Source organism: Caretta caretta, chromosome 10 (assembly GCF_965140235.1).
Source record: "Caretta caretta isolate rCarCar2 chromosome 10, rCarCar1.hap1, whole genome shotgun sequence".
NCBI classification, from domain to species: Eukaryota; Metazoa; Chordata; order Testudines; family Cheloniidae; genus Caretta; species Caretta caretta.
Genome location: NC_134215.1, coordinates 17770930 through 17794621, shown reverse-complemented (window position 1 = coordinate 17794621; position 23692 = coordinate 17770930). Strand labels below are relative to the sequence as shown.

General features: G+C 42.0%; 1 protein-coding gene across 4 annotated transcripts in view; it reads left to right on the top strand.

Annotated features, from left to right (window-relative positions):
* VPS35L (VPS35 endosomal protein sorting factor like) overlaps positions 1-23692 on the top strand; it is a 119347-nt gene that overhangs the window by 73064 nt on the left and 22591 nt on the right. For 3 of the 4 annotated variants that reach the window (XM_048866258.2, XM_048866257.2, XM_048866255.2), the window contains 2 exons: positions 14707-14846; positions 22626-22791. In XM_048866258.2, coding sequence (XP_048722215.2) covers positions 14707-14846; positions 22626-22791 — 306 coding nt within the window. Of the gene's footprint in view, positions 1-14706; positions 14847-20851; positions 22596-22625; positions 22792-23692 lie in introns of those variants that run through there. The other variant, XM_075132740.1, reaches the window with a different exon arrangement.

The following is a 23692-nucleotide window of genomic DNA, read 5'->3' as shown; positions in this document are numbered from 1 at the left end:
TCAGGGCACAGACACACAGGGGGAGGGGTGCAGGGCCACATGGCTATGGAGGATGTGGAGGTGGAGGGACACGTGGGCAGGGGGTGCAAGGGCACATGGGGTGCAGGAACACATGGAGACAGGGATAGATGTGCCTGACTGAATGGGAGAGGCTAGGGGTCAGCCAGGGTCTGCATGGGGGAAGCTCCCTAACAATCCACCCCCCACCCCAAAAACAAACAAACAAAAAAACCCCCTGTTCCATACTTTTCCCACCCGTACCCAACAACCCTCCAAGTTCACACCCAACCTCCTTCCCAGCAATTTACTTCCCTCTGCCTCAGCTCCTCCTCTGGTACCCCTGACTCCCTCAAGCCTTTGCATTGCTTCTGTGGGGAGTGGGAAATATGGTTCTGTATTGTAGTTTAAATTAATTATTACTCAGAGTTCTGTATTAATATGCCTAGTAAGGAATCTATTTGTCAAAAAACATTTCCTGAATCTTTTTTGTTGTGTGTATTGTTACAGACATACTTGCTGACAGGTATTTTGAAATAAATGACCCAAAATAATTGAAACTGGTTTGATTATATTGTGTTATTTTGACAAATAAAATACGCAGATTTTTGCAGAATTTGAAAATATTGTGCGCAGAATTTTTAATTTTTTGGCGCAGAATTCCCCCAGGAGTATATGATATTAGAGAAACATGGTGGGTGAAATATCTTTTATTGGACCAACTTCTGGTAATGAGAGAGACAAGCTTCTGAGCTGCATACAGCTCTTCCTTGTCTTGCTAACAGTCTGTGCCAGAACGTTACTTTGCAGCCCATGTCTGACTTCCCACCTAATAACAGGCTGTTATACTGTGGGAAGAAAGGGCTGTCATGCATATTTATTTTGAAGGCCAGTAGGAGATAAGGGTGAAGTGAGGGTGTTTAAATGTCAGTAGCTAAACAAATGCAAAGCTTTAGCCTTACAGGTATACTGTAACTTTTGTAATTGAACTTATAGCTTGACTTTAAAAAAACAAGCACAAATAATTCATATGCTTGTGTGACTGTTAAGGGAAGGGTCTCCTATAAAAGCTTTCAAGAAATTTCAGGTGTTAACACCAAGGAGGAAAAGAAATAGTTTCAGGTGGGAAAAACTGTCCAATGAGGAGATATATTAGACTGTGAAATAGTCTCCCAGTGGAAGTGGTGGAAGCCTTATTACCAGCGATTTAAAATTGCAGTAGGGAACAATCCTTCACTTGCATGGAGATAGGCTATATGTTGTGTTCTATCTCTGATTGCTGTGATTCCATATAAATGCAGGGAAAAATAACTTTTCATCTACTTACACCTTGTCTTCCTGTTTCAATTGATAATGTTGCCAAAGCTGTGCATTCACTAGTAAGTTCCAGCTGCACTCACAAACATGCTGCGTAGGATGCTGACTAAGGCTTTTAGTACAAGACCACTGTTAGATTTCTTTGTCTGAACATGATGTTGCACATATAATCAGGGCAGAGGGATTTAGAGAAAAGCTGGCTGTTATATCCAAGTATGTTGTAAAAACAAAAGACTTGCAAAGTCAGTTGTGCAATTGAGTTTATGCAGCTTGTTTGTAGACAAACTATTCACAGACCCAAAAATGAAGTCATTTTTTCCCCGCTAATGTTTTTCTGTTAATTCATTAGCGGTCCCCTTATTTTGTATGCTCTTTGTTGCTGCTTATTAGTGGATCTTTTGTTAGAAATAAAATCTGTTCAATACCTGGTTTATCTTGTCTCTAAGGGTATACTCTACTCTAGCAGGGGCTGACTCGTTTATCTAATTGCCTTTTCCATCTCTGAATTACAGAATCCTAACTCTTTCACTTCATCTTCATGATCCATCTCCTTCCTCCTCACGGTACCCCAGCAAATGTCCAAATTTCTGTTGTGAGAACTTGGACGACAGGAGATGGATCGCTTGATGATTACCTGTTCTATTATTCCCTCTGAAGCATCTGGCATTGGCCACTGTTGGAAGACAGGATACTAGGCTAGATGGACCTTTGGTTTGACCCAGTATGACTGTTCTTATGTAAATGACTACTCATCATTTGACCCACATGTATAAACACATAGTGCAATCGCTAGACAATTAATATGAATTCCCACACAGAAATCTTTGTTAATGTTGCAGGCACATCTCAGTGTTTGAATGCATGCTACTTTTTTAATGACTGTTGAGATGTTAAAACCAAAAACTCCTTGAATCTAAGACCCAGAAAATGTAGAATTATAGTTGGACTACCTTAATTCTGTTCCTGTGGCGTCTTCCCTTCTTTACATATCTAGTATTGGAAATGTGTGTCGCAGACCACTTGGTTTGACACAGTGTTCCAAATGAGGTTTTACGAGTACCTTGTATAAAGGCAATAACACTTCCCTATCCCTACTGGAAATGCATCCTAGGATTACATTAGACTTTTTCACAGCTGCATCCCATTAGTGGTTTATGATCTTCTTGTGATTGACCAGTACACCCAGATCTTTCTCTTCCTCTGTCACTTCCAATTGATCTCATAGCAAAAATTCTTGTTATTTGTCCCTAAGTGCATGACTTTGCACTATTAAATTTCATCTCATTTCTATTACTCCAGTTTTCAAGGTCCTCCAGATCTTCTTGTATGATATTCCGGTCTTCCTTGGTATTGGCAGTACCTCCCAATTTTGTGTCATCTGCAAACATTTTTAGCACACTCCCACTTTTTGTGCCAAGTTTATGAATGCAAATGTTAAATAAACCAAGACCAATCCCTTTGCATTAGTAACCTTCCTCCAGGCCTGACAGTTCACCTTTCAGTCTGACCTGTTATAGTCTCCTCTCTAACCAGTTCCTTATCCACCTTTCAGTTCTCATATTAATCCTCACCTTCTCCAATTTAACTAATAATTTCTCATGTGGGAACTATATCAAGTGCCTTACTGAAATCCAGGTAGATAGATCTATTGCATAACTATTTTTTAGACAAAGGTAATCTTCTCAAAGAAAGAGATCAGGTTGGTTTGCCACAATCTACCTTTTGTAAAACTGTTGTATTTTATCCAATTACTGTTTACCTCTATGTCCTTAACTTCTTTCTCTTTCAAAATTTGTTCCAAGACCTTGCATACAATTGAGGTCAAACTAACGGGCTGGTAGTTTCCAGGATCATTTTTTTCCCCTTTCTTAAAAATAGGTACTATATTTAGGCAATTCTCCAGTCATAGGGTATGACCCCCAAGTTTATGGATTCATTAAAAATCCTTGTTGTTGGGCTTGCAATTTCATGTGCCAGTTCCTTTAATATTCTTGGATGGAGATTTTCCAGGCCACCTGATTTGGTCCCATTAAGCTATTTGAGTTTGACTTCCACCTCGGATGTGGTAATTTCTATTTCCCTATCCTTGATTCTGTTTGCTTCCCTGCCACTACCTCTAAGCTCCTCATTACTTTTATTAAAGACTGAGGCAAAGTATTCATTTAGGTTTTGGGCCATTCCTAGATTATCTTTAGTCTCCAACGCATACTCTGTGCTTAGTGGTTTCACTTTTCTTTCCTTGTTTTCTTTTTATTTATATGATTATAGAACCTTTTACTATTGGTTTTAATTTTCTTTGCAATGTCCAACTCTCCTTGGCTTTTGGCAGTTCTCACTTTTTCCCTACTGTTTCTGACCTCCAAGAGGTAGCTTTCCTTACTGATCCTTTCAATCTTCCATTACTTTCAGGCTTTATGCTTCCTCTGTATGCTATTTCAGCCAGCTACTTTGTCTCTTAAAGCCAGATAATGCTTCCCATGAAGTAAATATTGGTGATGCTGATTTCGACAGGGACAGGATTGGGGCAGGATATGTATCTCAAGAGAAAACACAGCAAGCTCAAATATATACACAACTAGTACTGATTAATGCATAGCAACAAATTTAAAGCTAGTTCCTTACTTGAATCAATGCCAGATTGATGCTGATTCACTCAAATAGCTGACACTGTATGGAATACTGTATGTGTTTAATAAAATACACTTAGTAGTAGCTCTGAGCTCAAAGTGAAATCTTGCAGCACTGTATATCTGCAATTTAGCTCTTGCTGATTTGGTTTGGCTCGACACAAAATTGGAGGGAGAGTCATAACTCTAGGATAACATGTTATTGATCTGGTAGACTACATGTTGATGCTACAGATGCAGGCATTTTGAAGACTCCATGTGTTTTTCTGAAGGTTGAGGATTTTTGTTAATGTCTCTGCATGAAAATAGAATTTAGCTGTTACCTGATTGTCACTTGCATTTAATTGTACAATCAAATTGATAGTTGCTGGATTTATTTTTATCAGTCGCTGGAAAGCATCTGCTTTCTGTAAACTATGAATTAATATGAAATATGGAGAAAGGAGTAAAAATTATCTTAATCTGCTTTTTGATAGTCTCCTTCAATGCTCTTGACAACACTTCACTGCTTAGCTAAGTTATTCAGAACTGGCAAGTTGTACCTACTTTGCCTATGAAGATGCAGTTTGCAGCTGCCTTCATCCTCAGAGATTCAGAACCAAAAAGTCTACTGGTCCCAGCATGGAATTACTCCACTTTAATCTATATAACTGCTGCTTGCATCAAGATAGAGCAGGAGCAGGCAAACTTTTTGGCCTGAGGGCCACATCGGGGAATAGAAATTGTATGGCAAGCCATGAATGCTCACAAAATTGGGATTGGGGTGTGGGAGGGGGTGCAGGCTCTGGGGTGGGGCTGGGGATGAGAGATTTGGGGTGCAGGAGTGTGCAGGAAGTGGGATCGAGGGGTTAGAAGAGAGGGATGGAGATCAGGGCTGGGGCAGAGGGTTGGAGCGTGGGGAGAGGTTCAGGGGGTGCAGACTCCAACTGGCGCTTACCTTAAGTGGCTCCCGGAAGCTGTGCCATGTCCCTTCTCCAGCTCCTACATGGAGGCACAGCCAGGCAGCTCTGCATGCTGCCCCATCTGCAGGCACTGCCCCTGCAGCTCCCATTTGAGCTGGAGCGGGGCCATACCGGAGCTTCCAGGAGCCATGTGGTGCGGCCCCCGACCCAGTGCCCCAGCTGGAGTGGTGTAGCCAGACAGCCAGCCCCCTCCCCCCTCAGACCAGCATTGCTGGAAACACAGGAGGAAGCCGGAACAGGGCACTTAACATATATTCCAGCACAGCCTTTGAAGCTGTGAAAGCACAGGTGTGCTGCTACAATGTGCCTCTGGGAGCAGATACAATGATTAAGCTCACAGCAGGCAGAGGCCCTGTGACAGACATGGCTCTTAGCCCCTACTAAATAGCGTGATGCACACACAACAACATCCTAGGTGGGAAAATATTTACCCTGATAAAAGAAATGTCCAGTAGTCTAAACTTATTGTTTCTCTCCCTTGCAAGTGTAAACTACTCTTGCGAAAGCTGGCATCACCCAGACAGACCAGCCTCAATTTGGCATAAGAAAGGAGAAAGAGAATAAAGGAGTACAGAGGTATAAGTAGGGGACCTACAGCACCATGATTTTTGAGTGCTTTTCACTATCTATCTGCTGGTCAGATAAGTGACAGCCTCCCAAGGCTTCTGCAGCTAAGAGGGTCCCTAAGCCTTGTCCCTTATTCGTCTGTCCGCGGAATTGAGTGACCGATCCTGGCTTGGCACCGCTGGAATCGAGAGATGCAAGGAGGGTAAGAAGCACCCACACCTGATCTCCTATCTTTAGTGTACACATATTTTGAAATAGAGCTCTATACTTTGTTTTCTTTCTTTGGGATTGTGGCTTCAGTTTTGTAACTTGTTTGTGTGTGTAACATCTCTACATTTAAATAAGTAGGCACTAGCAGTTTTGTAACCACATGATTAGAATCTAGCTTAATAAATTTTGGTAACCATTTATGCATAAGCCTGACTTGTTTTCTCTGGTTTACTGTAAAGCAGCCAACACAATTAAAGAACCTCAGCCGTTTTGGCTCTAAAGCCTGCCAATTAGGTGAGAGTACTAAGAGCCTAGCGTTGAGTTGTGCCGCCTCCACGGGGCAAACTCTTGGGGCACCTGTCAGTCAATCCTGGCTGCCCGCTGCGAAGGAGCTCTGAGCTCTAGCAGTTAAAGTCACGGGTGGTTAGGACCTTGGGGCATCCGTCAGCCTAGCCAGGGCTGCCCGCCGCGAAGGGACAGTGCGTCCTAGCGGTTAAAGTCACGGATGGTATAAACGGGCATAGCTGGCACCTCACCAAACATCCTTGGCCGTCGGCTAACAAGTGGGGCCAAGCCGCATGGTGTGGTCCTGACCCAGCGTCCCGGCTGGAGCGGTGCCGAGCTGTGTGGTGCAGCTCGCGGGCCGGATCCGGCCTGCAGGTCGTAGTTTGCTCACCCCTGAGATAGAGCATTGCCTGCTGGGACCTGAAGTCTCTTGATGAGCCAGTGCCTCACTAATGAAGGTGAGTAAGGCCTGTATTGTTGAACTCCATCTGCATTTGACATGAAGCCTGCAGTTTCGTCATCCATGTATGTGATCACCCATGTGGTAGTTTCTTGGCATATTCACACTGAGCTATAATGGTTATTTTTGAAAATATATGGCCTGCTTGTCCCTAGATTACACTGCTTAGTGTTTTCCAGGACAATGCTAATGGGTCAAATTGGCGCAAAGAATTCTTGTGGCCAAGCTATAAAAGGCAGTTTTCAGAAACCAATTCAGTAAATACCATGTGGGTGTTTAGATTTTGAGTCAGAATTTTTTGCGCATTGGATTCAGAGCAGTGGAGAATCTGGAGTGATGAAATTCCTTGGGTGCCTTGGAGAATGGAAGTAAGAGCTGCTTGAGAGTCATTAAATCTTAATGTGTGTTGGAAGCTTAGTTTCCAGCACATTTGGTGGAGAGTAGTTTCTGTTATGCAGAGGAAGTGCTGCAGCATTTCTACTGCAGACTGCACAGGGAGACATCTAAACAATCATGCAGTCTGTAAGCAAATAGACATTATCACTACCTTTACAATGTCCATTAATGCTCTTGTGGGCCTTTTCCTGCATTGATAGAGGCAGCTAGAGTTATTGGGAGGGTTTGGGCAAAGGCCACTGATTCTGTGCTTAGAAGTTTCAGAGTAACAGCCATGTTAGTCTGTCTTTGCAAAAAGAAAAGGAGTACTTGTGGCACCTTAGAGACTAACCAATTTATTTGAGCATGAGCTTTCGTGAGCTACAGCTCACTTCATCAGATGCATACTGTGGAAACTGCAGAAGTATCTGCCTTCATAGTAGCAATACGAGGTAGCCTCTGAGCTCCAGTGTTATCAGTAGCTATTTCTTTCAGGAAATTCCAGCATTTCTTCTCTCAGCTCTTTACCTTCTATTGAGCTTTCCTTATGCCTTTACTTTTACTGCTCTCCTCCTGCTTCCTGTAGCATGGAGATCTGTAGCCAAAGTCTAGAGGGGGCTGTGTAGCAAGTGGCAATATGGTGGGGGGGAAAAGACTCCCACCAGTACAACAGTTCAAGGTGAAGTCTTCTGCTTTCAGGACCTGACATGGATCTTCTTGAGTTGATGAGAAAGAGATCTATGGATTAGCCTATTTCCCTCCAAAACTCACAAAGGCCTGAGCTAAAAAAGTTATACTTCTTGCTGACTTAGGCCCCAGGAACACAGCAGTTTGTGTGGAAGGAGAAGCGCAAGAAGTCCAGCCAAACAGGGTATGGCTGAGCACACCATTCATTCTATTTAAGAGCTTACAATCCTCCCAACCTTCTTTGGCCTGTGCAATCTACCAAGTTTGTAGGTAGTACCCCAGTGTCCCCCTGGAGGGTACTCAAATGGAATGGATGCTTTAATTAAAACTCTGCACCAAGAAGATGATCATCTAAATACCTATCGTATGTTTTCTGTGGAGCCTCCAGATGTCACTTTAGTAAGCAGAATACTGACTCGGAGGGGGTGTACATACCCCAGGTACCTAACACTTCTCTATAGTGGCACGTTACCAAAACCGAATAACAAATCCTTATCAGACATGCTTTCTTGTCATGGGTAGCGCTTTGGACCAAACTGAGATTAACTAGACTCTCTCTCCCTCTCTCTCTCCCTCTCCCCCCCTCTCTCCCCACATGGAGATGATGCTGTAGCCTCCTGAAAAATGGACAGCATGATTCTTAACCATAGGTCTCTTACCATTCAGTGAGTGGGTGATGATGAAACAACTTTCAGACAGTATAGGGTTGAGTGACATTTTTATCCCTAAAGCTGCTAAATTCTTGTTTAGCTTTAGGCATAATATGTGTGAATTGAGCAATCCAACCAATTCAAGCTGTTATGTCTGACTAATTTCACTAAGGGATTGAGAAAAGGGGATATTGCATGTGGTGGTGGGGAGGTCTTCCAATTTTACTCCAAGTTCTTGATTTTGTTAGGCACATCTAAATCAAGAGTTCAAAAGTGCATATTACTGAGGTTGATCTAAAAGGTCTGGTTTTCTGCAGTTTAAATTGAGATGGAAACATGAAAAAGCAGTTTCCCTAGTGAACTGCAAAGTTTTCAAGCTCACCGCAGTTCAGATAAATGGAGGCTGTGAAGTGCCCTAAACTGATAACATTTTTTTCCTTAGAGAAAGTTGCTTCTGCATCAATATTTTATAGCTAAGCCAAGCAGTAAATGTGCCAAGGTGTGAAACTGTTTTAATAACAAGTAGCTTTGTTGAAAAGACTTTATGGCCTGAAGTGTTTTCCCCTGTAGCATTAAAATAGGCTTTCTTATTAAGAGTAATAATTAATTAGCACTTACAGGTTTTTAGATCTTCCATGGCCTTCGGAGATGTGGGATGAATATGTATTCTCCCCAATTCACATATGAAGAAGCTGAAGCAGAGAGGTTGGGGGCGTAAGGCCATCATGGAAGTTAAGGTTAGGATTAAAACTTGGGGCTCCCTGTCCTTTGATTCCCTTCTTCTCTTTCTAAGCACTGTTGTCCCAATAGGGCGACAAAGCATGTGTGACAGAATCTGAACGAAGAGGATTACTGATAAACAAGGCTCTCTTTACTTGGGAAAAATTACCGTTGTGATGGTGGTGGAGAATTACAGTTAACTGAAGTCTCTAGAGGTGGATATTCCTCCTGATCATTGGACTTTTTTCCTGTTCTTTCAAGGATCAGTTAGTGGTTTTTCAGTACCTCTTGGGCGATTGATCGCTCTCTGCCTGTGCCTTTATAAGCATGCCGAAGCTGGTATTTCTGCCCCACTGTATATCACGACCAGTTTAGAGACTATGCAACATGCAGCTAGTCAGGCTGAATCTTAGTGACTTTCAACTAATTATAAAGGTTTAAAAATCTGGCATCCCGGAAATGGCCTGTATTGTTCTTGGTAGTAGTAAGTTCCAGGATCTTCCTCATGATTCAGTGCATCTTCCACTTACACCTGTGAGCTTTTTGTTTTGTCATTTCAAGTCCTTGTTAGAAACCCATATTTATAATCAAATCCCTTGTACAACTAGCATCGAAACAGGCTTCATCCACCTTATTACATTTCTACCTAAAAATAATTCCCATTATATGTTCCAGTTTACCAAATATTCCGTTTTTTCATCCTCCACCCTGTCTGAAAGGAGCTCTTTGTAATTCTTAGACACAAAACTACATTAAGATGAAGTTAAGGATCAGAGTGTGAAAGAGTAACATAAAGGTAAAACACATTACAGAGGTGTAATGTTCAGGGCTGTTACAAAACCTTCCTCATTTCCTGAGCTGCGTTAAAGGAGCTTAACTTCCCGCATACTTAAAGCATATGATAGTCAGATGTGCCAATATGTTGATGCAAGAGCGTGTGAGGTTGCTGTTAAACTTTTACATTAGTGCACAAGGTTGATAAAGTTTGAGGAATGAATTGGTTTTCAATATCCATTGGAGATCAAAGCAAAAGCCTTTGAGGTGTTGGTGTGTTATTGACAGTGTTGTAGGAAAAATTAAGGTGGCAAAAATGGAGGAGTCTTTTAACTACTGATTCCCCTGCTTTTATTATTTTGGGTGGACGCGTGTGTGTCCTGATGCAATCTTAATGATCACTAAATATAGTTTATATTTGTTAATATATCACTAGATAGGCAAACCTCATACTCTCCGTCTCTCCTTAGATGAGTCTTCAGTTGTGAATTATTTTTTCATCTCCAGTGGCCTCAATTCTCAGACTGTTTTTGGCCAGCCTGAGATTTTATATCCAGCCTATCATGGATACAAGAAATAGAATTGCAAATAGATGGAAACTCAGACTGTCACAATTACTTTACACACCCTTACAAATTACAAGCTTTTTTACCATCACACTGATATTGTTAAAAGAAAACATCCACAAAGGAATTTCGCTTGCTTTTCTGCGGTGAAATATTGTCAAAAGTACTCAATCTTAGAGCAGGCCATTAGTTCTCTTCAGCCTGAAGGTCACTACGTATGTGCAGGGGGAAGGATTTATAGATTGTGGTCAACCGGAATGAAGGAGCTGCTGTGGAAGAACAAATTCAGCGAAGCATGAAATATGTTGTGTTCGGTGCAGTGCACAAGATATTAACTACAGCCTAGGAAGACTTCATCATGATGATTTGTTGTAATGAGCACTCTGCTCTACCCTCATCTACCCTTAGCAGTGGCTCACTTTAGGAGCAGAATTAAACTCCTGGCTAATGTAAGAAACTTTTTCAAACAGAAGGAGCTTCTGCATATTTTTATTAACAGGGTTAAAACAAACAGGATCAGAATAGAAGCTAAGAAACTGATCTTGCATGGAACAGAGCAGTATGGAGCCCATTTCCTCTAAACTGGAGCACATCATCATCATCTTGTGTCTTCCTGCGTATCTGTGATAAGTCAAAGGGGTTGGTGCATCCCTTAAACTGTACTTCGAAGCAATTGCACAATAAGATGCTTTATAAATTAGCTGTAAAGATGAGGCATGTCCAATTCTATAGCTTCATAATTATGGTAATTTATATTCAAATGTACATATTGACACTTATTTCATGTTTAAGGGAATAATTAGCATTTCCATGATTTCATACTGTTTACCCTAATCTTACTCCAAACTGAACACTCAATGTTCCTTCCTTAAAACTCATATAGTTCAACTAGCTCTCTATAAAGGAAAAAAAGCAGAGTAGTTTTAAGAACAATTGATTTTCTGAGGACTTTTATTTTTTCCTGCAATAATGGGAATATTCTGTGTCTCAGCTGATTGATTTCATAAATTGCAACTTTTTAAGATGTTCTGGACAATGATTTAACTCCTGCTCCCTGTAAAGCAAATTTGCCTTGGAGAAGTGTAAACTTAGTGTTCAAGTTAAACAACCATTTTATAATCCGTAATATGGACAGACCAGTTTAGGAACAGATGGTTACAAATGATGCTATCTCACCTGTCACTGTGCTGAGCCTGGGAGTAGCAGAAATAAAATATTGTACAAGCCTCTTTTTAAATAGGGGTCTGATGGAAGGTCTGAATATAGTTGGAGCTTTCTGGGTGGGAGATGGGAAATGGAGGAAACTGATTGCTTTCCCCCCTTTCTCATTCCTCTTTTTCCTCCTCCCACAACAAAAAACAAACAAATAACCCAACTGTTTGAGCATTTCCCTAAAAATGTTGAGCCAGTAAGGAACATAGGGTTTTAAAAAGTGGCCAAGCAAACTGCACAAGAAACTAGGCAAGAAAAAAGGAAGCCATCTCTGTATTCTGTATTAATCACGTAGTTCAGCCCTTCCATAGCAGTTTTCTATTTTTAGAAACATTATCATTTTTGTCTTTAAACAAAGACTGTTAGTTCTGCAAAGAGCTCGAATGCGATAGGGATAAAATAGCATATTGTCACTCTAAGGAGTATCTTTCTGAGAATGGAGATGGGCTTCCTGTCCTTACCAGACACTCCAATAAGACAATCAGTATCTAAAGCAGGGGTGGGCAAACTACGGCCCGGGGGCCATATCCAGTCCTTCAGACGTTTTAATCCGGCCCTCAAGCTCCCTCCGGGGAGTGGGGTCCGGGGCTCTGTGTGGCTCCCAGAAGAAGCGGCATATTCCCCCTCCGAATCCTAGGTATAGGGGCAGCCAGGGGGCTCCACAAGCTGTCCCCGCCCCAGGCACTGCCCCCGCAGCTCCCATTGGCTGGGAACCAAGGCCAATGGGAGCTGCAGGGGCAGCACCTGCGGACGGGGCAGCGCACAGAACCGCCTGGCTTCCAGGAGCTGCTTGAGGTAAGCACTGCCCGAAGACTGCACCCCAACCCTCTCCTTCACCCCAACCCCCTGCCCTAGCCCTGATCCCCCTCCTGCCCTCTCAGCCCCTCGGTCCTAGCCCAGAGCATCCTCCTGCACCCCAACCTCCTGCCACAGTCCAGTGCCCCCTCCCACACCCTGAACTCCTCATTTCTGGCCCCACCCTGCAGCCCTCACCCTCTCCCTCACCCCAACCCCCAATTTCATGAGCATTCATGGCCCGCCATAAAATTTCCATATCCATATTTGGCCCTCGGGCCAAAAGGTTTCCCACCCCTGATCTAGGAAACTCAACCAGGAGATAGTTGCTTGTTATGGCCATTCTATAGGGAGAAGGCTCTTGTTCTCTGAAATAGTAGAACATTGAGAGTAAATCCACTCAAACTGCAGCTATCCAGGGTCAGAGTGGTGAGATGTGTATTTTGGTGCTAGTCCAAATATTGTTTGGGAAGATTTGCTCCCAGACCATTTTTTCTTTCTAAAGGAAAGGAGAGAGAGTAAACCAAGCAGACTTGGTCCGCAAGATTTCTTATTTTATTTGTGGAAGTTAGAGAAATACTACACAGATTCTCACAACGCCATTTGATTATGTGGTAATGTGGGGTATGTGCATTTTTTAGGGACAGGACAACTGCGGAAATGATAGCAATTCATCTGTTTGTTCTAAAATGAACATCTGCTCCTGCTTTCTGTCTCTCAATAACATTCTGAGAGAGATTACTTATCTCCCATTGGGCCAACTGTGTGAATTAATAGATCTTCAAAACAAATAAAAACATCCCCTTGAAATAAATACGCAAGTTAAAAAGGAAGCATGTGGTCTGAACAATGAAAAGTTCGGAAGGTCATACAAGTGTATGCTGGAAAGAAACGAGTCATAAGAACAGCAATTTTTCTAAAGCAAATGTTTCATTGGTGTTTCTCACAAACTTAGTTTTGATATCATATGGTTCTATATTTAGCAAATTTGCTTAGAGCCTCATGTGTCCAAGTTAATTTTTCCGGAGCAAGTTTCTGTCCTGGAAACGACAATACATGATATCAGTGGCGTCTCTGGGTTATGAAATTTTTCCATCCTTTCTCCCTGAGTATCTGCTCTTCTCCTTCACTAGGAATCAATAGACCTGGGTTCAGATTCTCACTCTGCTGTTGACTGTCTTTCTGGCCTAGCACAAATCACTAGGGCCCAGATTTTTAAAGATATTTAGGAATTGCTGTGCCTAAGTCTCATTTTCAGAAGGGATTTAGGCACTTAGGAGCCTCAGTTTCCCCATCTATAAAATCGAGACGGGGATAGCACCAATTTTGAAAAGTGCTTTGAGGTCCTTGGATAATTGACTTCAATGAGACTTAAACATGTGCTTAACTACTTTGTGGCCAAAAAGATGGTGTTAGGTCATTACTGCTTTCTAGAACACCCCAGCAAACACTGTTACAAAAGAACTTCGAAGTGGAAGTTAGGAATACTGTCTTTTCAGTACTTTTTAGAAATGTAATTGAAGAGTAGAAATTCTAGTTCATTTTATTTGGGATTACGGTGCAGTTTATTCCTAACTGTGCTTTACTATACCATTAATGGGTCCATCTTCAAACTCATGGAAACAAGTAGAAGCAAATCGAAAGAATTCCTGTAGTATGATTGTTCAGAGGAGTCCTCAGATCTTGGTAACTGGCAGCACCTCTGGTACTATTTTTTGTTTCATAATCCTGTTTTAATTAAAGAATGTAAACATTTAAGCATATTATAACAACTGCATTTACCATCTCTGATTTTCATTGGCCTCTGTAAATCACAGAAGTTAGAGATAGAAATAACTTCTTATTAGATCATTCAGTCCCCTTATCTCCAGGCTAAAACAGCATTGAATATAAGAGAAGGCTGAAAATATTTATAAATTGTGTACTGTATTATGGCTGGATTTGAACTGGAGAGTCTATCCTTTTTAATCCGGTACTCTGCTAGTTTAGGTAAAGTGGAAACTAAGGATAACATTTTAAAGCCTCTTAGGCTCTTTTGGAAAATCTCTTGGGTGTTTCTGAAAATTTTACTTGAGCACAACTGAGACATTTAATTACATACAGTATTGTTGTAGCCATGTTGGTTCCAGGGTTTTAGAGAGACAAGATGAGTGAAGTAATATCTTTTATTGGACCCGCTTCCATTTGTGAGAGAGAGAAGCTTTTGAGCTACACAGAGCTCTTCTTCAGGACTGGGAAAAGGTATCCAGAGTAAGAGGACCTCAGGAAGAGCTCTGTGTAGCTCAAAAGCTTGTCTGGCTCCCCAGCAGAAGTTGGTCACTCCCCTTGTGACATTTAATTATAACAAAAAGTTATAATTGTTTTTGTAGGTACAGACTAACATGGCTACCCGTCTGATACTTAATTATAACAGACACTCTAAACAATCTTTAGCTCATAGGCATGTTTGTAAATTCAACTGCTATGGTGATATTGTAACTATTTTAATGTTGTGTTTCGTAGCTGATGCTTTTTTCAAAGCTGCCGTGAGCCTGGTTCCTGAAGTGCCAAAGATGATCAATATAGATGGGAAGATGCGTCCCTCTGAACCCTTCCTCCTGGAATTCTTCTGTAACTTCTTTTCCACTTTATTAATTGTGCCAGTAAGTAACTTTAGCATGAATTGCAGTGTGAAGCATTTAATCCCTAAAGCTAAAGGTGGCTATTGATATTTTAGCTTGTCTGCTTATAGACCAGACCTTGTTTTAAACTAAATATTTTACATGTTTTATTATAAATACTGTGTCCGTTATTTATTTTTAAATTACAATAAAAATACTTCTGTTTTTATATATCAAAGCATATGAAAGGTAGTTGAAACACAGTGTCCAAAGTTACTTGAGCACATTCAGCATAAAACCCTAATCCTGTAATTTCATCATACTGCACCCCATTCTTCAAAGGCAAAAGCCTGTGAACAGACTCTGACTCCATCAGATTGACAGTGGAAGTGCATTTGAATTGGAGACTACTGAAACCCCCAGACATTCAGATGTGGGGACCGCTAGCTTGAATGCCCAGCTGATCTTAACTGCAAGAGGAGAGGTTTTTTCAGATCGCTAGATCCAGAGTGTGTAAGTGTGTGCAGATCACTATCACCCCCTTGAATTGTATCTGGAATTGAACAATGAGCCACTGGAGTCTGGTGCACTGGTGAAATATGCTCTCTGTTGATAAAGTTGCTAAGCAGATGCGCCGCTGCATTCTGTGCCTGTCGTTTGAGTGGACTTCAAAGGTGGGTGGGTACAGTGATCTAATCGGGAACTGACGAAGCCATGGATAATGGAGTCATGGCCCACGTCTGAATCAGTATAATCAGAGAAAAATAGCTGTGAACATCCTACCCAGAGCAAGTAGGGGGGTAGGGCAGGAGGCACTTCATACTGCATGAGCCACTTGAAACAAGGAAGGATCAGACTAACACGGCTGCTACTCTGAAACCTGTCATTAGCCGTATGGAGTGGAAGTCTATCAACTTCATGAAAAAACTCGTACAGATACAGACAGACATCATCTTCCTTTCCAAATGCGAACAGGTGGACATCATACCAAAAGGACTGAAGATAAAAATTCCATTACAATCTACATACCATACAGACTATGCTGACAGCTTGTGCCACATGCTCTCAAAGAAACTGCGGAACCACCTGATCAACATCCTCTACAGCAAACGGAAAGATTAAGAATGAGCTCTCAAAACTGGACACTCTCATAAAAAAACAACCTTCCACACAAACTTCCTCGTGCCTGGACTTTACAAAAACTAGACAAGCGATTTACAACACACGCTTTGCTTCTCTACAAAAGAAAAAGGACACTAAACTATCTAAACTACTACATGCCACAAGAGGCCACAGCAATGGTTCCCTTAACCCACCCAGCAATATTGTCAATCTGTCCAACTCTTAGGACAGATTCTTCTGCTGGGCTATCTCGGGGCCTCTCCTTCTGCCCCTCAACCCCCACGAACATGATACAGTTCTGTGGTGACCTAGAATCCTATTGTCGATGTCTCTGACTCAAGGAATATTTCCAACACACCTCTGAACAACATACTAATCCACAGAGACCTTCCTACCAACACTACAAAAAGAAGGATTCTAGATGGACTCCTCCTGAAGGTCGAGACAGCAGACTGGACTTCTACATAGAGTGCTTCCGCCGACGTGCACGGGCTGAAATTGTGGAAAAGCAGCATCACTTGCCCCATAACCTCAGCCGTGCAGAACACAATGCCATCCACAGCCTCAGAAACAACTCTGACATCATTAGCAAAAAGGCTGACAAAGGAGGTGCTGTCGTCGTCATGAATAGGTCGGAATATGAACAAGAGGCTGCTCGGCAGCTCTTCAACACCACTTTCTACAAGCCATTACCCTTTAATCCCACTGAGGGTTACCAAAAGAAACTACAGCATTTGCTCAAGAAACTCCCTGAAAAAGCACAAGAACAAGTCCGTACAGACACACCCCTGGAACCCTGACCTGGGGCATTCTATCTACTACCCAAGATCCATAAACCTGGAAATCCTGGGCGCCCCATCATCTCAGGCATTGGCACCCTGACAGCAGGATTGTCTGGTTATGTAGACTCTCTCCTCAGGCCCTACACTACCAGCACTCCCAGCTATCTTCAAGACACCACTGACTTTCTGAGGAAACTACAATCCATCGGTGATCTTTCTGAAAACACCATCCTGGCCACTATAGATGCAGAAGCCCTCTAAACCAACATTCCACACAAAGATGGACTACAAGCCATCAGGAACACTATCCCCGATAATGTCATGGCAAACCTGGTGGCTGAACTTTGTGACTTTGTCCTCACCCATAACTATTTCACATTTGGGGACAATGTATACCTTCAGATCAGCAGCACTGCTATGGGTACCCGCATGGCCCCACAGTATGCCAACATTTTTATGGCTGACTTAGAACAACGCTTCCTCAGCTCTCGCCCCCTAATGCCCCTACTCTACTTGCTTTATATTGATGACATCTTCATCATCTGGACCCATGGAAAAGAAGCCCTTGAGGAATTCCACCATGATTTCAACAATTTCCATCCCACCATCAACCTCAGCCTGGGCCAGTCCACACAAGAGATCCACTTCCTGGACACTACGGTGCTAATAAGCGACGGTCACCACCCTATACCGGAAACCTACTGACCGCTATTCCTATCTACATGCCTCCAGCTTTCACCCCGACCACACCACACGATCCATCATCTACAGCCAAGCTCTACGATACAACCGCATTTGCTCCAACCCCTCAGACAGAGACAAACACCTACAAGATCTCTATCAAGCATTCTTACAAGTACAATACCCACCTGCGGAAGTGAAGAAACAGATTGACAGAGCCAGAAGAGTACCCAGAAGTCACCTACTACAGGACAGGCCCAACAAAGATAATAACAGAACGCTACCAGCCATCACCTTCAGCCCCCAACTAAAACCTCTCCAACGCATCATCAAGGATCTACAACCTATCCTGAAGGACGACCCATCACTCTTACAAATCTTGGGAGACAGGCCAGTCCTTGCCTACAGACAGCCCCCCAACCTGAAGCAAATACTCACCAGCAACCACACACCACACAACAGAACCACTAATCCAGAAACCTATCCTTGCAACAAAGCCCATTGCCAACTGTGTCCACATATCTATTCAGGGACACCATCATAGGGCCTAATAACATCAGCCACACTATCAGAGGCTCGTTCACCTGCACATCTACCAATATGATATATGCCATCATGTGCCAGCAACGCTCCTCTGCCATGTACATTGGTCAAACTGGACAGTCTCTACGTAAAAGAATAAATGGACACAAATCAGATGTCAAGAATTATAACATTCATAAACCAGTCGGAGAATACTTCAATCTCTCTGGTCACTCGATTACAGACCTAAAGGTCGCAATATTACAACAAAAAGACTTCAAAAACAAACTCCAACAAGAGACTGCTGAATTGGAATTAATTTGCAAACTGGATACAATTAACTTAGGCTTGAATAGAGACTGGGAGTGGATGTGTCATTACACAAAGTAAAACTATTTCCCCATGTTTATTCCCCCCCCCCCCCACCTCCCAGTGTTCCTCAGACGTTCCTGTTAACTGCTGGAAATGGCCCACTTTGATTATCACTACAAAAGGTTTTCTCTCGCCCCCCCTCCCCTCCCTGCTCTCCTGCTGGTAATAGCTCATCTTGAGTGATCACTCTCCTTACAGTGTGTACAACACCCATTGTTTCATGTTCTCTGTGTATATAAATCTCCTCACTGTATTTTCCACTTTATGCATCCGATGAAGTGAGCTGTAGCTCACGAAAGCTTATGCTCAAATAAATTGGTTAGTCTCTAAGGTGCCACTAGTACTCCTTTTCTTTTTACCCTAAGATGGTGAACTTCTTTGGGACAGGTATGTGGGTTTCATCAATATGAGGGAGGGGTCGGATACTAATTTTGCCATGCTCTCTGGTGGTTTCTCCCAGCTGGCTGAAACAATCTTTATCTGAACTAAGTCTCAACCTGTTCAGCATCATCCAGCCAGGTACTTGGGAAAATACTCTCTCTTGATGCAGTGTCAAGGATGCATTAAGCGGAGTGTCATCTGCATATAGATGGTACTGCCTCCCAAACTACATTTCTCTCACCCCCTGATAGTGTCACATCCAGTACATGCTGAGCAGGAGGAATGAGAAGAGAGTGCTGCTGCATCCTGCATTAAAAGAGCCCGTTGTGTGGATAAGCAACTGCCCAATACCACTCTCTTCAGTCTCTCTAAAAGGAAGGGTTGGGGCCACTTGAACCATGAAGATCTTCATTACTCATGGATACAGCACCCATGTACTTGATTTAAGCCAGCTATGAAGAATGAGGAACCAGGACCTCAGTGAGTGAAACTGATCCTGAACTGATAGGGTGTCAATCCAGTCTGAATTTCCAGCGTCTGTTACCTTTGTTAGATGGTCCTGGCTTTACTCATGAAGCTGGAGTGGGGGAAGATGGACATGAAAGGTTTTGCCTGCAGAAAAGCTGTTTATAGTTATTGGTGGTGCTACAGAGAAGCATATTGACTCTTTGAGTTTAAATGTCCTTCATGGGTTCAAAACTGAATATCCATCACATTTGAAAGGTCTCTGAAGAGAATCCTCAGTGCTCTCCTAGTGCATATTTCCACACAGTACTGACATGGCACTTTATCTCAGCCTAAGGGATTTATAGAACATTCCTTATTAAGCAATAAAATGACTTGAGATATTGCGAACATCAGTGAGTATAAAGAAATAAGTAAAAGTGACCTTCTGTAGCACAGTTAGAAATATGAGCAGAAAATAAAATGAGATTCAATTTGGGGAAACTGCAGACTAATATGGTATATCTGCATATTAGGTTATTTCCCCAGTGCACAGTAGAAAGGGGAAACTTGGAAAGCAGTAATAATACCTAATTTTGCCCATCCTGTTGGTTAAACGTCTGTATTACAGAACCATCACACTTAAATTAACAGACAGTGGGTAGGATTTATGTAGATGACTGTCTCCAGATTAATTTCATTCTGTTTTACATCCACCATTTTAAAGGCTAATCAGCTGCTTAATAGTTGGCATTATGGGTGAAACATTGAGTCTGTGCCATTAATTCCTTGGCACTGATAGTTCAGTGGTCCTAAAAGCTGATGCTAAAAGCTGATGAATTTTGCCTCAAAAACTCTTGCCTCCTGGTGCCAAGGGGTTAGTGGAAAATGTGTGCATAGTTAAGTCGTTCATGATTCAGGAATTCAGCAAATTTTTAACATTCATGAGTTGTAAACTCATAAAGGTGTCATATTTACCATGTGGCTTCAGCTATTCAGGATTACTTGATAAAAACAGGATTCACTTTTTAACTTTAAATCTGTTAATGTATGAATTGCAAAGGGAAACTTTCATACTACATCAGATTGGAAATTGTCTACAGGTTCTCTTTGGTAATGCAAAAATCATATGTGGCAGCTCAAACTTAGAAAGACTTTTTCCACATCCATTACCCTGTGTAGGTATAGTAAGTTGTCTTCCCTTCTTCTGTGGTTTACAGGGTATAGAATGCTCAAATAAATTGGTTAGTCTCTAAGGTGCCACAAGTACTCCTTTTCTTTTTGCGAATACAGACTAACACGGCTGTTCCTCTGAAACACAAATATATTCTCTCAGTTAACTGTTTGTTTTTAATATTAAACTTAGTGTAGATACTCATCTGTCTTAGGTACAGACGTAAAGTGACTTTGCTGTGGTTGCACAGGACATCGGTGACACACATCAGGGACTTGAACCTAGGTCTCCTGAGGGCTAAGCTAGTGCTCTCCCCGTTGGATCATCTTTGCTCCCACAACAGAACTAAATAAAATCCATTTTGAAGACACTGTCATCTTGGAAAGGGTGCAAGGGTTCGTAGATTGCCAGAAAAGATTGTTTCACTAAAGTGCTGTCTCTACTGAACATAATGAAGACTTGAAAAGCTCTGTTTAAGCTCGAAAGCTTGTCTCCTTCAGCAACAGAAGTTCGTCCAATGAAAGATATTACCTCACTTATGTTGTCTCTGTAATGTTACATTTTTGTAGGATCTGGATGTACAAGAGCAACAGGAAAACAATGCAAAGCTCTGACTATTATTGTCCATTGTTATGAGTCAGTTCAACCTTGGAGGCAGTATCCTTTTTAACTGGTGGTGTTTTCAAGTGGGAATAATAATTAGGAACTGCCCGTGGACATAATTTTCCTTTTTTAAGAAGTAGACAGATTGTTACAAAACATTACAATTGCATTCCTTTCCAGGTTTTAACCCAGAGGTGTATTTTACATGCAGATATAAGAAAGTTCCTTCTAAACATTAGCAATTATTACTGAAAGATAAGAAACAATCTTAAATTAATGATAAAGACCTAACGATGAAACCTATGTAAGTGAAGAAATTCAGAAGTTCCATTTTTACTATGAAAATGATAGCACTTTAAACACTGATAGAAACCACCCATGGTTTTTATCCATAACCAGGATAAAAAACCCATTTATTAATAAGCAAGTCTCCCTTGGGGCCCATACTTAACTTACCGCTTTTGAGGCTGACATTCCTTCATTTTGGTTAAAATTGGGCTCAGAATGGAAACTAAGTTATAACCTTAAATGTGGGCCATCTAGTATCATGTCATGACTTTTGTCTTACTGTTTTTTTTTTTTTTGGCCCTTCTCTCTCTCTTATTGTCTTAAAAAAATTTCTTTCCCTCCACAGTGGAACAGATTTTTTTCTCCCACTTTTTCCGCTGCCCTCATTCCCCCTTCCCACTCTACCCACATGTGCAGCAATATACATGGTGCTGTCGGCCAAGCTACTTTCTTTGTTTGCTCCTTGTGCTCTGCCAGAAGCCTTGGTGTCCCCCTGCTCGAGCCATGCATTTGCGGGAGTGCATTGTATTGAATATGGAATGAGGGAGAGGAGTGGCTAGCCAGCAGTGTGTTGTGCTTCCGTTTGCAGGTGTGGCACTGAAGAGAGGTAACTTCAGAATTAAACTCACACTTGGGAAAATGGTCAGGAAGGAGCATGAAGTGTCCTGGCCTCTGGCAGTAATTGCCAATGAAAGGGAGGGCAGGCCCCACCTTTAGATCTGCCCGTGCTGAAAGAGATTTCCAGTGAGAGGCAGGGATTTCAGGGACTATAATTTTCCCTGCTTCCATCCCCCAATGCCTCTATTCTGTCCCTGCTGTCCTCTCCTCCCCACTCACTACATTGAGGAACTCTCCTATTACCATGTGGCTATCCTAGAGGTACTGGTATGTCACGCCCAGCTCATCTTGAGGTTGGTGCAGTGTTGAAACTGCTGTTAAGAAGAATGAAGTGTTTCTGAAAGTTGGCGTGCTTATAATTATTTCTTTTAATATTAAAAGGCCATTGCCATTCTGTAGCTTTGGTGCCTTCCCAATTGTATATTTCTTCCAAGACTCATAATTACGTGAGTAATTTACTTGTTTTTGTAGTTTACTGAAATAATAAGAATAAAAAAAAAAAAATCTAACTAGAGTGTGTAATTCTGGAAGTTCAGCTGTTAAGAAGTTGACAGCTAATTTTGTTTGCCTCCCCCTCAGATTAGAAAGCAAAGGATTTCGAAGCTTGTCTGCTGTGGCTGCCTAGACCAGGTTGATTATTATGGGTCAAAAAGATGTTATACTTTTCTCTTTGAATGTGTTTTTAAATGGGTTTGCTAGGAAGCACACTTCAGAAAAGTCACTGACGGCTTTAATTCTATTGTATTTTGCTGTTACAGAGATGTTGCTGCACTTTAAAAACCAAAAACTCAAACCTCTCGCTGATTGTTAGTCTGTCTCTTGGTTGTTCTGTAGGACCATCCAGAACAGGGAGTGTTGTTTCTCGTGCGAGGACTACTCAATGTGATCCAGGATTATACGTGGGAGGATAATAGTGATGACAAAGTTCGGATTTACGCCAATGTTTTGCATCTACTCTCTGCAATGACTCAGGAGACCTATATCTACCACTTAGACAAAGGTAAACTGTGAGGGTTATTGTGGGTTCTATGTTCTACAGCATTACATCAATACAGTTCCCCATTGCATTGCATCGCATCAGTGATTTGCCAGTGTAAATGCTAGCTGATTAAAATTGAAGCAATAACCTTATACAATGGATTATTCTCCTGCACATATCTGTGTACTACAGTCTAGAATGACCATGAGAGATCATTTGGGTTGCTAAGCAGGTATCCAGACCATACTTATAATAAAACAATGTTCCACAAAGAGCATTTATACTTAATCTACTTGTTTAAAGCTTTGTTTGTGCAAATCCTAGGACTCCAAACTGGATTTTTTCAATGGGCCTCGTCAAACATTGTGTTAAGAGTCCTCCATGTATTTGTTTTGCACTTGTCAGAGAGTGGTATGTCCTCCTCTGTGCTCATGAGAACATAAGAATCCACAGATGATGCAAGTCTGTTTCAGCTCACAGTTGGAGAGTCTGGATTTTTAATGCAAGCTGTAGAGACTCATCCTTTTAGCTCTAGAAGTCCATAGTTCAATCCCCAATGTCTGCTAAGACAGTGGCTGTTACTTTAGTACAGGGATGATCCAACTCTGTAAGGTCTCATACCAGTTCAGAAGTTCTTCAAAATGTTCTCACTGTCTTCCCTCTTTTCCCTCACCCCAAAGGATCATAGTTAAGCTAAGATTTAGTCACGGGTATTTTTAGTAAAAGTCATGGACCGGTCATGGACAATAAACAAAAATTCACAGCTTGTGACCTGTCCACGACTTTTACTATAAATACCCTGACTAAAACTTAGCAGCTCCTGGGGCCCAGGACACCACTGCTTTGATGGCTAGCCCCTGCACTGATGGCAGGGGCTGACTGCTCCCAGCCGCCCGCTGCTCTGAGGCCCCCAGGGACCTAT